The 13,453-nt window shown below is 43.2% G+C and overlaps 1 protein-coding gene across 3 annotated transcripts; it reads right to left on the bottom strand.

Annotated features, from left to right (window-relative positions):
• Nucleotides 1-760: 760 nt before the first annotated feature.
• Nucleotides 761-13,453, bottom strand: LOC137286250 (uncharacterized). Of its 3 annotated transcripts, none has more exons than XM_067818006.1 (9): nucleotides 13,330-13,362; nucleotides 12,392-12,480; nucleotides 6,710-6,978; nucleotides 5,522-5,807; nucleotides 4,855-5,415; nucleotides 2,886-3,013; nucleotides 2,201-2,450; nucleotides 1,847-1,930; nucleotides 761-1,406 (listed from the first exon to the last, which is right to left on the bottom strand). In XM_067818006.1, the coding sequence occupies exons 3-9, from the start codon at nucleotides 6,956-6,958 to the stop codon at nucleotides 817-819; spliced, it is 2,148 nt and encodes a 715-aa protein (XP_067674107.1). In that variant the 5' UTR covers nucleotides 6,959-6,978; nucleotides 12,392-12,480; nucleotides 13,330-13,362; the 3' UTR covers nucleotides 761-816. The 3 variants fall into 3 exon arrangements, with proteins under 3 accessions (XP_067674107.1, XP_067674114.1, XP_067674099.1); XM_067818013.1 differs by lacking the exon at nucleotides 12,392-12,480 and adding an exon at nucleotides 8,040-8,095 and having other exon boundaries at nucleotides 13,330-13,359; XM_067817998.1 differs by lacking the exon at nucleotides 12,392-12,480 and having other exon boundaries at nucleotides 13,330-13,453.

The raw sequence follows: 13,453 nt of genomic DNA, 5'->3' as shown, positions 1-13,453 counted from the left end.
CACCGGGCCGCATCCCACGGCTAACGGGTTGGTAGAGCAAATATCCCCCCGAGTCCACTACGGGGGTGTCATCAAGCTCTTAGCGTTACCCAGCACCCACCACGAGGGGGTGGCTCGTCACGGGTGCCATATCTGCTGTGTATTTCACAGATTGTACTGAAATTTTGCATGCACATCAAAGAGTAGTATACACAACGGGGGCATGAGATAATGAATGACCTGGTCCCGTGCCCCCCAACTGTATATACTACTTCACGGATAGAGGTTTGACTTGGTAGGATGTGATTGGATGTGCACTGAGGCATTAGAAATGGGCAGGGGTATTGGTAGGAGTGTTAGTAGGTTCGGAGGAAGGAGCATGGATAATAAATGTGGATGGGGTTTGGGTAGGTGTGGTTAGACAGGATGTGGGTAGAGTGAGTCAGTTATGGTTTATGCTGCACTCAGCAATATTCCAACTACATGGTGGTGGTTTGTCTGTCGAGTATAGACCACACAACCCAGAGATCAACAGCATGATCATCGAACTTGGGGATATAATGACTTGTGTCAACCAAGTCATAGACCCTCACCACCCAATCCCGTTAGTCACCTCTAACGACAAGCATAGATTACTGAAGACCTATTCTAACCTGGATATGGGTATGGTTAGGATGTACGTAGGGGCGTGTGCAGGATGGTAGAAGTATTTCTGGGAGCATGGCTTGGGTGTGAGTAACCATTAACGGGACTCTGCAAGGGATCCACCAGAACAAGCTTGGGCTGCGACAGACATTTTATTCCATACAGGACATGACATATGCATCCAACAGGCATCTAGCCGTGGTTGCAGCGATTGATGGTGATGTCAAACTGGAGCAAAGGCGGGCATGACATGACCACTGCAATTCCATGGTCACACAGAATGAACTTGCTTGCATCGGTGTGGGGGAACATTGCTCCATTGTTGCTGCCATTGCAGCTGTTGGAGGCAGGGGAGGCGGAGGGTGTAGAAGTTATGGGGATTGATGGTTTCAGAGTGGTTGTGGCAGAGACTCTTGACTGGTTGGAACATGATCTCCTGCCTTCATTCCACACAGTTCCAACTGGGCAGTCCCTCATCCACAGTTTCCCGAATGCATCACATTGCATGTACTTGGATGGGTTGGGTGGGTAGGGGAAGTCAAACAGATGTTTACCAATGTTTGCAGGGGTGCATGGATTGGTAACATTGCAGGAGACCCCACCCTCGACTGGTTCAGCACCACAGCTGATTGTGTCAGGATTGTACTTGGTTTTGCCAGGACATTGTGTCACGTACATGTTGCCTTTCAGGTCACAACGAATGAACTTAGTGGAGTCAGAAGGGTGGACGTGGTCACAGGCTTTTCCAGGGAAACAAGGATTGCTGACGTTGTAAAATGTATCTGAAACACAGTAATGCTGAATGAAAGCAGTTTTACAGTTGGCACGTGGCAATACAAAAGATGTATAGATACCAAGATTTTAGATGGCATGGAAGTCTGGCAAGACTGCCTTTGCACACGCCAAATTGTGATACGTGCAACAGAGCCCAGCTTAACATCCAGTACCCTATTTCTGGTGACAAGCAGATTCAGGATTCCAAACTGCGCGACCACCAAATATGTACAGCCGTGTTTGCCTTTCACAGCTGTTGACAGTCGTAATAGTGTGTGGCAAATATGGGGATTATCACACCTGAAATGGTTAAATTCATATAAGAAATATATGTTCCGTGCTAACTGATGAATGTGTGAAGGGAAAGGTGTGTGACGTGCTCCAGTTATCGCAAGTTCTGTTTTGTGTAGATGTGTGAAATGTAAAGACTGTAAATTTATCAACTGACCATCACAGTTGTATCCGTTGTCCTCCAAGTCCTTCCTAGAGCACTGTCTTTCCTTGGCACCTTCCTTACAGATTACCTGAGCCTCTGTTCAAACAGACAATGAGCAGAAAGTTAGAACACACATATTGTCTTGCCACGACGTAGCATTCATACGGCTCAGGAAGAAGAAATTTTACCTTCAACAAAACATCTTCATCCATGAAGACAAACTTCAAATGGTAAGTCTGATTACTGTTGCATCAATTTCAACTTTCCCCATGATTCATTCCGGGCTCACTGTGCAAGTAAATTATATAGATTGCTACACAAACCACCCCGATCTTTTCCAAAAGGACTGTGTCAGCGTGCACTCACTTGGTGGTTGCTGGGAAACGCGCACGCTGAAACTGGCATTCATGCATGAAGCCATCTGAGCAACGGACACGGACAGTCGAGTGCCAAGGACAGTTATATACAGTTGTCTCCCCTGCATGGTCTTGTTGAAGAAGATGATGCCAGGTTTTCCATCACGTGCAGTGTCCCTGACGTCGTAGAAGGCAGGTCCTGGACGAGGGATATTGTATGACGCGTACATGATGAGGGTGCCACATACCACCTCACCCACCTGAAACAATGACAACGTCGACTTACCGTATCGACTAAACAAACAAACACATTTCGAAGCTGGCATTAATTTTTAAACGTAGAATGTTTGCTGATTATCATGTCAGTAAATCATAAAACAGCTAATTGAAATAGAACAGATTTACCTTCCACGGGGACACAACTAATTACTACATTACTGCCTACTACAGCTTTATCTTTACCTTTGACACAGCTAACGTACGTGCCACAGGTTTACCTTTGACAGTAACAAAGCTAATGTGCCTACCTCAATTTTATCATTGCATATAACACAGCTTACGTACATGCCACAAGTTTACCCTTTCCTACAGCTAATGTATCCATGGGATGTACGTGCCGCACCTATTTCCCTTTAGCACAGTTAATGTACGAACCACTGCTTTATCTTTGCCTGGCACACAGCTGATGAACGTACCACAGCTTTATCTTTTCCTTGGACAGGTGTTGTGACGTTATCATCCTTAAATTCAAACGTGTCTTCCACAGTTGTGTTCTGGGGTAGTGGCATGTTGATAGTCTTGTTTTCCTTGACTGCAGTCAGAGCTGAAAAAAGAACGGTTTCGCTGAAAAGTTCTAAGCCTCACTGTGAAAAAAAGTTACAAAGTCCACGTTTGTAATTTGTTTTTCTACATAGTCCCCTTCCAAGTTCACACACTTTTGCCAGCGATGCTGCAAGGCCCGAATCCCGGTCAGGAAGAAATCTTCTTCAGCTACCCTAAAAGAATCAGTCACAGCGGAAATGACGTCATCATTACTTGCAAAATGGCGACCGGCGAGTTCCTTTTTCATTTTGGGGAACAGGTGGAAGTCAGAAGGAGCCAAATCAATGAATAAGGAGGATGGTCAATGAGTCCAAAGCCACAATCGCGGACTGTTGACATGGCCACCACCGATTTGTGAACAGGCGCATTGTCTTGGTGGAAGAGGACACCTTTAGCGATCATTCCTCGTCGTTTGGCTTTGATTGCTTCTCGCAACTGGTTCAGTAGATCAGCATAGCATCTGCCGTTGATAGTTTGACCTTTTTCAAGATAATCAATGAGCAGAATACCCCTAGAATCCCCAAAGACTGATGCCATCACCTTTCCAGCTGAAGGAACAGACTTGGCTTTCTTCGGAGCTGGTGAATCAGGATGCTTCCACTGTTTTGACTGTAGTTTTGTTTCTGGTTGAAAGTGATGTATCCAGGTCTCATCCATGGTTACAAATCGTGCCACAAAATCATCAGGATCTGCTTCAAAACGACGCAAATTGTCAAGGGACGTCTGGAACCTGACACGTTTCTGTTCTGCTGTCAAGAGCTTTGGCACCCATCTTGCAGAAACTTTCGTCATTCCTAATTCGTTGGTGATAATATGCTCAACCCTCTTATCAGAGATGCCCACTACACTAGCAATATGTCAAATAGTCAATCGTCGATCATCCATCAACATATCGAGCACTCGCGTGATGTTTTCTGGAGTTGCTTTTGAAGGGACCCGTGAAGGTCCCGGGGTAGAATAGGCCTTCAGCAACCCATGCTTGCCATAAAAGGCGACTCAGCTTGTCGGGTGGTCAGGCTCGCAGACTTGGTTGACACATGTCATCGGTTCCCAATTGCGCAGATCGATGCTCATGTTGTTGATCACTGGATTGTCTGGTCCAGACTCGATTATTTACAGACCGCCGCCATATAGCTGTAATATTGTTGAGTGCGGCGTAAAACTAAACTCACTCACTCACTTTTGAAGGCCTTCCTGAGCGTGGGTCATCATCAAGGCTTTGTCTGTCACGTTTAAATTCTGCAGCCCACTTCTTTACTGTGGAAAATGAAGGAGCATCAACCCCTAGAGTGGAGACCATGTCAGCATGTATCTGTGTTGGGGACATCCCTGTCTTTTGCAAATACTTGATGACTGTCCTGTATTCAGTTTTGTCCATTTCTGATGATTTCAGAGGGTAGGTTTACCAAAAGAGCTGTAGTTGAGATAAACCTATTAGTACGTTTGTAGTTCTTGTGTCTATGATTCACTAAATGATTGTCCTCATTGGTGGCAAACACCTGTCTCTACCTGGTGGGGAAAAAACACTCAGGCTGAGAACTTTTCAGCCAACCCTCGTATTAAGCATTGAAGGTTTTCATTTAATAGATATTTCATTCTACAGTATCCCATTAAATAAGATGTAAGACACACAGATTGAAGAATGCAAAGTACCGTTTTAAATAAGAGGGGCAAAGTCTTTGAATTAGAGGGGCAGAATCAGAAAAAGACTGGACATTTGGTTTACGTTGCAGCTTGCCTTTGCAGTTTAAATACTGGTTGCAGTTTGTTTTCCGCTATTTTGTGTACGCAGTTTACAACGTTCACTGACATAACGAGGCATGTTTGTAAACAGGCACCTACCTCTACAAGAACTTTCTTTCAGTTGATAGAGCAGACTGTCAATCTCCCTGAAGCTACTGAGCATGATCATGTGGGTACAGTAAGGCTGCGTAGCCACACCCTTCAACTCCGACACATCAGCGTTTCCTATACCAACAGATATCATGGTAATACCTGCAGCTTTGGCCTTCTGAGCAGCGCTGATGGTGGCTGTTTTACTGTTGGATCTGCCGTCTGTGAGGAGGATTGCTACCCGCTTGGCGTTAGGTCGGGCACCTGCTGCTGGGCTGAACAAGACGTCGACAGTGTGGAGGATGGCTGCAGCAGTGTTTGTTCCACCACCACACTTTCTGATTCCACTGATAGCAGAAACCAATCTGCTTTTGGATGCAAAGTCTTGGAACTTGATGTCATCCCCAACCGAGGAAGCATATTCCACCACAGAGACTTTAACCCCATCCCTCGAGATGTCTAATTTCTCCGTCACGTTTTTGACGAACTTGATCGTGCGATCAAAGTCATACCTGGATACGCTTCCAGAACCGTCAAGGATGAATGCAAGGTCTAACTGGGTCTTGCAACCTAATGAAAGAAGGAAAACTCATGAAAGAGCACTTACGTCCTTTTTGCAACCTTCTTCAGAGTAAATACCATACAGTTAATAGTAAGCTAACTTGTAGTAACATACCAGTTCCTGGCATTGTTCTGGCTTTGGTAACGAAACCAGACTCACTCCCACTCGGTCTCAACTTTGAGGCCCAGAACGAGGCTTGGCTACTGACGTCACCAGGAGGGTTGCCACTGTTGTACTTCTTTATATACAGTGCTGCTGCCAAGCCGGAATATAGAGGCTTTCTGAGATCCGCCCAGGATGTACTGCGCCAGTCGATGTTGAAGGCTGACTGGATTTTGTTACACTCAGTAAGTATGGATGAGGGACACGTCTTCGTCTCCAGGAAGTTGCTTTCATCAATCTATTTTTTGTTAAAGGAGTATAAGTAATTGTAATGCACAAAGCTGTACTGTAACCGCATGCTAAGTTTTAGAATGATTCGAATCCTGCTTTTTGACAATCGGTGCAATTTACCTTGACGTTTCAACATTTCTAAGGAAACAGCGCTTATTGAAGAGAGTTAATAGTTGTATATTGTTGTATATTCACAGTATCATGGAACTGCTGTACATATCACATCACATCATGAAATAATACTCCAGAAGAAGACATAAGTACAATACTCCATCCCTTCATTCCATAACAATTAGCATGGACTGCAAACTTTCCAGTTCAAAGAGCTTGCGCAGATGTTCGCTTGATCAGGGGTAAAACATCAAGGACCTTCTCAAGGTGGGGATTACGGGTTTCACTCTTTTGTGCTGTTTTGCTGACGTGTTATACAAGTGGATGCTCCAAGGATGAAGCATCAGTGATCAACATGTAGCCATGAAACGTCTGTAACATGGCAATGGCTACAAGCATGCATTGTCTTGGTGTTGTTTGCAGATAATCAATCGTGGTTTATACAAACTGTCACCAAATGACAGTCTAAGATACCGGACACCAGCGTTAAAATGGGCAACGCTGCAACTAAACTCCCCTCCACATCCACAGGAAATATCGGTTAGGAACAGAGTCACATTAATTAGAAATTACGACTATGATCGGAGCACGTGCATGTTTTGTGTTGTTCCGACCAGAAATTGAGGTCAGCAGGAGAAAATGGAATGGATTTCACAGGGCAAACTGTACAGGATATCCAAAAGAACGAAGCACCAAAAGTACATCTGGAGATGAGTGTAATATCGCTTTCACAGACACAATAAACAGCTCGACAGAAAAGCCTAGCCCTCTGCACACAGGCAATGTACCAGAACCTACCTGCCATATGCCACCATCATATCTTGATCTGTAGGTCTTGGGGGCTGTTCCGTCGGTGGTCTCCACATAGGCCAGGCGTCGCAGGAACAGACGGTCGTCCCCGAGGATGCAGTTGGATCTAATCCTGTCAACGACAGCTTTAACGACATTGGTTCCTGAAGCTCCAGGTGACAATGTCAGGTCCACACTCCGTCTATCCCCAAGAACGCCCGTCAGGAACAGCAGTGTCCAAACCAGGTACGCCGTCATTCTACTCTGATGTTTGTTCGCTATATTGAAGATGGAAGGATTTTACAAACGTACCTAGTACTGAGTAGTTTGATATCAGCTGTAGAGTTAAATGATATACGAGTGAGTTCAGATTTTAAGTCACATTGGCAATATTTCAGCCATATCGTGACTAAACCAAGGTGTAGATTTATAATGATTAAAATCAAATTAACACCTGATTAAAAGATCCTTTGTGCTTCTTGATTTAAATAGTTATCCCTTGTGACTGAATATTCACCACAGTCAGGGTCAGGCAAGACATGCTTGACTGTGATTCTTTCATCACAAGGGATACTGAACAGAGGATCGTCACCTTTCCTGTCCCAAAGACAAGAGTTTTTATGGACGACAACTTGGATGAAGAGTCGCGACGTTCCGAAGTATGTTCACCACCATCAGGATATGATGGTGGTGAATGATTCACCTGATTCACCTGATGAAGAAGTAAGAACATACTTCGAAACGTCGTGAACTCTTCATAATAAAGAAGTTGTTATCCATATAAATTTTTGTCTTTATGTGTATCACTTCTAAATGCCCTTCAAGGACTCTTTCTTGCCCTAGCAGCAAAATCGTTGTGTTGACAGAAGTACCATCATGTCTGGGTAACCAACAGACGACGATGTTGCATTGACCAGTAGGAAGAGCATTATGACTCAATAATTTCTGTTAGAGGTGGATGCTTCCATGAAAGATTTTTAATAGCCTAAAATCACTAAAGAGATCCAGGAAAGATTATGCATTGATACGTACAGGATACATACAGTCTTTATTAATATATTTAAGAACTGTTAATATGGCGTTAGCTTCTGCTTGGAAAATAGTTCTTTTATTCGATATCGAGAAAATATTGTTATAGAGCCAATAACAGTGGCATAAGCAGCTGCATTATCATCCATGGGCTTATCTGTAAATAAGGATTAAATAGGTATTACGTTTTAATTGATTACTGGCTTTTTATTGCACTTATGCTCGTGATGAGGATTACAAATGCAGTGGAATGCAGGGTTAGGCTCTTTAAAATACAGCTTTATATTGTATTGTAAAGATAATTATATACGACGTTGTGTAGGAGACGGTTCGTCGGCTTCAACATAGACACTGTCAACAGAAGTTCTGAAAAAAAGAACAAGACAATGTCTCAGGCCTTGATGGTGGACAGAATCAGGTTGCTTTTACAGGCTCCCCAATATACGATGGAGCCACAGTCAAGCCTCGAGCGGATCAGTATCAATAGAGGTGTAGACGCGTAGCTTGATCCAATCCCCCCTTTGATTAGAAACGACTTTTAGAAAATCTAGTGCTTCAGGCATTTACTTTCTAGGTTTTCGACATTGGGAGGAAATGCTAAATGGGACCGCCTAAATACCTTAGATGGCAGTGCTATTTAAAACAGTTCTGCGTCTTTATGCGGTTTGTATTTTATACAGACGCGTATGAAATTAGTTTGCAAGACACCATATATCTATTTTGTTTAAAGACAACTACATATGACGTTCAATAGTATGCATTTTTGTACCACGACAAGAAATACTAAAATCATCCACAAAAAGGGATCCAGTGACTGAATCATTTAAAACTAAACTGTTGAGTTTAATGCTAAATAAAGTGACAGACAAAATACTGCCTTGTGTGACACCCTGATCCTGAACATAATGATCAGACAGGATAGTGAGTGAGTGAGTGAGTTTAGTTCTACGTCGCACTTAGCAATATTCCAGCTATATGGCGACGGTCTGTAAATAATCGAGTCTGGACCAGACAATCCAGTGATCAACAACATGAGCATCGATCTGCGCAATGGGGTACCGATGACATGTGTCAACCAAGTCAGCTAGTCTGACCACCCGATCCCGTTAGTCGCCTCTTACGACAAGCATAGTCACCTTTTATGGCAAGCATGGGTTGCTGAAGGCCTATTCTACCCCGAGACCTTCACGGGTCCAGACAGGATAGACCCTCGCGGACTTGAAATTGGCTGTCAGTTAAAACATTTGACATGAGACGGCCCAAATCATGTAAATCGTTTCAAATATCCTGCTTACATGCCATAAGCCTGCTCTAAATCGAACATGATTGACTTTGTATGTTGATGGTTTACTGTGGCATTCTTAACGAATGATTCCAATCGAACCAAATCGTCAATGGTACTGCGATTGTTACGATTCTAAGTACCATGTTAATTTGTTATTGACCATGCGTCCCATTGTTTTGTTTGCAAACGCAGCCAGTCAAACAAATAGGCATATTATTAGATGGACCAGTACGATCAAGACCAGGTTTGGGTATGGGTACAACTTTGGCATCATACCTAGATGACAGAAATTTACCAGTTGACCAAAGAGCATACGAAAATAGTCAACAGTGTCTCCAGACATGATTCATGTAAGTGCTTTAGTAGGTGATAATTTATACCATCAGCCTCTGTAGCAGTATTATGGGCTTGGTTAAGAGGATTGTGAAGCTCATGAATAGAAAAGATTTCATTATAATCATCCCCGTTATTTAGACTTTTCTTCTCCTGTTGTTGTTGGTGTGGGTGAAAATTAGGAGAATAGTAAGACGGGAATGATTATATTGCAAGCGTTTCACAGAGATTATTTGCAATATAAGATTTATCATTTACGAAATGATCTCCAGATCTGAGACGGTGGATGCTTAACTTGGCTCCCTTACCTTTAATTTTCTGGATCATGTCCCAAACCTTTGACATCGGTGTTCGTGAATTGATCCTTGAAACATAATGTCGCCAAGACTGGCGCTAATTTTGCTCAAAAACCGGGTTTTAGCATTTAACCATTTAAACTTATATAAACTATGGGCCACAGGATGACGTAGGAAATACTGTTCAGCTTTCTTACGTGCCTGTCTAGCTTGTTTGCAGTCACCAGAAAACCATAGTTTAAGTATGTGACGATTTGCAGAGGACTTCGGACTACATGCAGCCGCTATTCTAAGACGGGAATCAGAGAAACATTTGATAGAGTCAGTGACATCAACGTATCACAGTTGATTTGAAAGGGTTTAAAAAAAGACAAGTCAGCTCTGACAAAATTACATTTTGTTGACGGAGGAACATCACATGGTGTCACTGATGTATCGTGGGAAACGTATCAATTCAGTCAGATGTGGTCATGAGCTGACCATTAAATTCACGCAGATGATTAGAGTCAACCACCGACAAATCGAAACAAGAGTAGGATCCTGTTGCATGGTGGAGATATGTACAAGTGCTATCATTTACAAATGCATACATTAATATTGTTATTTAGGAACACTTCCTGAGGCAATTTTCCTCTGGTATTGATGGCGTAACTACCGCAAATATGCTTATGGGCATACAAATCTCCCATGATAAAACAGGCTTTAGGGAGCTGGTCATGAAATGCCTGAAGATCACACTGTTGAAGAGGATTAGAAGGTAGTATATTAAAAATAAAAGGTTATACGTGTAGCAACAGCCTGGAGTGGGGTATTTAGAGGAATAGGACTTGTGCATGACACCCCTGTCTCACCAGAACAGATAATTCAGAGGAGAAAAACAATGATATGAATCATATTGAAGGAGATCAAAATCACCATTGTGTTTAAGAACCATTTCCTGTAAGCAAAATGCTAAAAACGGTTTAAAACCCTGAACTTGTAGCTGAAGATCATTAAGGCTTTTCCGAAGTCCTGTAAAATTCCAGTGTATTATATTAGTAGAGAAGCTCATGGAGGTTCAGCTGGAGTGAGTGAACGGGGTGAATGTCCTCTAGACCGCAATGGCAGCGATTGAGAGACTTCCATAGCAAGAGGTTCAAAGGTGTCATGAACCTCTAGAGAACCTAACAATGGGGAAGGCATCTCACATATGGTTAAGGGCCCGTTAGGGGAAGAACACATGTGTTCACCTCTGCAATCAGATGGTATTGCTGCTGATATGCTTCTTACTGCAGCGGGCATAAACTGGTCAGTCATGACATGATTTAGCCCCATGGCCGAACTGCTGACAGGAAAACAACGTCGTGGGTTAGATATATAATTTAGAAGCATATAGTGTCCAGCTTTGATCTAAGATGGAATCTTCGTAAGCCCAAAGTGAAAAGATATGTGTTTGTTTGAATAATATTTTCACAATACTTTCTACTAAAACGTTACACAGATATTACACATTGTGACTTTACTTCTGAAAGGATCTTGTCTTCAGACATTTCAGAGGGGCATTTTGCACGATCGCCTACAATGCCTCTACACGAATTGAGTGTTTTGTGGATCAAGACAGCAATTTCGGTATTGGCAAAATGCTTTGCTTTAAGAAGATTCTGAGAATGTTTTCCCTTCGCCCATTCCACAAGCAGGGAACAAGAGTGGAGACGAGTTGCATTTTTCACAGTTCCACAGATGCCTTCGATGGATTTTGAAATAGGAATGGATTGAGCCTGAGAGGCGCACCATCGGTTTCATTCACAACCAAATATCGTGGCCAAGATGCAACATTGTGCAAACATGCTCTATCACAAGACGTTCCATCGTCAGTGTCAATGAGACGTCTTTTAGCTCAGGAGCGTGAACCAGTGAGTAATTGGATAGCTATGATAAAAAAAAGATATTCAACATCGCTGCTCGCCACCCACCGTGGAGTGTCAATAGCAATGGAGTAGTAGTGGAAACCGACTAAAACACCAGAGCTACAAGGAAGTTATACTCCAGTGAAAAGGACACAGGTAGTTATAATAGGGAAACATCGAAAAGGTCAGGCTGATTCGGCCCTTGATAGTTACTCGATGAACAGTAGAACCCGGAGGTCATTAATGCCAGATTGGCCCACGAACCACCGCATTCCATATCAACCGCATTAGTGAGTGGATGTTAACGTCAATTAATATTAACCATGCACAGGGCACGGCGGCACCAGTCGATTGATAGACTCGGGCCAATTCTACTTCCCGTCTAGGTGAAATAATGGCTGAAGTAGTATGATGAGCGAAAAGAACAAATTTCAAGTATTCAATTGCCTCCAACCACCAGGATCTCGTCCTCCACCAACACAGGGGCACAAGCAACTACAAAACAGGTTGCCCAATTTGGTCCCTTTTACGTCCAGCAATGGGATGATGTGGATATATTCTGTCCATGGTCTACAGGAGAGAAGAGCGCTTAGCGTTACCTAGCACCCACCAGGATGAGGTGGTTCTACACATGTGTCTGATGTTATATGACTTTAGGGCAATGGATACATCGGACCATTTTAGTAACAGCGTTACCATACACGGTAGGCATTTTGGAACATTGTTTATCAGGGTATATACGGGATATTCCATGAGTCATATAAACGGAATATCTCTCTTAATAATTATCGTGCTGTCAGTAGAAAAGAAATCAACGGAGCTTGATCGCTGTATTTTTGGCCACCATCATTAGAGTCATTACCTGCCTATTCAAAGTCTGAGAAAGACCAGTTGGCCACTGAAGCATGATATTGTGGAGGAGTTGCGGAGCACTGTAGGCTGACCTGATATCTGTCACAAATTCGAAACGGGCTTTAAAAGGTTTTAAAGCATTCAAATCACTTGCACTTATTAAATCAAGTCACATTAAGAGAATCAATATTGACTGAGGATGCATAAGGACGTACATACATGATGCCAAGTAAAAACTCTCTAGGGAAGCCAAATACCTATGAATCAAGACGTACATAAATGCTATCACTAAAATATACAGAGAGCACATCGTGTGGCGAAGAATAGCTATATGCAAGAACTGGAGAGCGCATAGTGCACTGAGAAATAGATTCAAGCAGACCTATTCAGAGCATGTCGTGCACTGAAGGGTACATTCATACAGATATAAAGAGCACAGCGTCTGCTGAAGGATAGAGTCTTACAGATAGAGAGAGCACATGGTGAGATTAAGAGTAGATTCATACAGACTTAGCACAATTCGCTGAAAGGATACATTCATGCAGATCTCGAGAGCGCATCGTGCGCTGAAGAATAGCTACATTCAGACATAGATAGCACAGCGGGCGCTGAAGGATAGATTCATAAAGTCGTAGAGAGCATATAGTGCGCTGAAATATTCACGAAGTCACACAGACTTAGTTAGCGCATCGTACGCTGAGTGTCAGCTTTGTGCTGGTATAGGCATCACATCGTAAACTAAACCACATGGATATGTTAGTCTGGAAACGTAAGTGAGCCGGCCCAAGGTTCGAACCCATGACCATAGGCCCAGAACGGACATTCCCATGGGATAAGCATTCGCCAGGATCGTCCTTCTGAATAACAAACCTACCACGATAAATAGAGAAATGTATAGTTCTGCCTGTCTACGACAACAAGCGTGACAAGGAGACAGACGGAACTCACCTTGCGTGACGTGGTCCTGCTGCCGAACACGCTGTGTCACGCAAGACAGACGCATTATATAATGCGAGGCTGTGACATGAATTAGTAAAGTGTGAACAGTCATTTAGTAAGCTGTCAAGGATCT

The sequence above is a fragment of the Haliotis asinina genome, chromosome 1 (genome assembly GCF_037392515.1).
Source record: "Haliotis asinina isolate JCU_RB_2024 chromosome 1, JCU_Hal_asi_v2, whole genome shotgun sequence".
Lineage (NCBI taxonomy): Eukaryota > Metazoa > Mollusca > Gastropoda > Lepetellida > Haliotidae > Haliotis > Haliotis asinina.
Note: the sequence above shows the minus strand (reverse complement) of the source record. Positions and strands in the feature narration are given on the sequence as shown.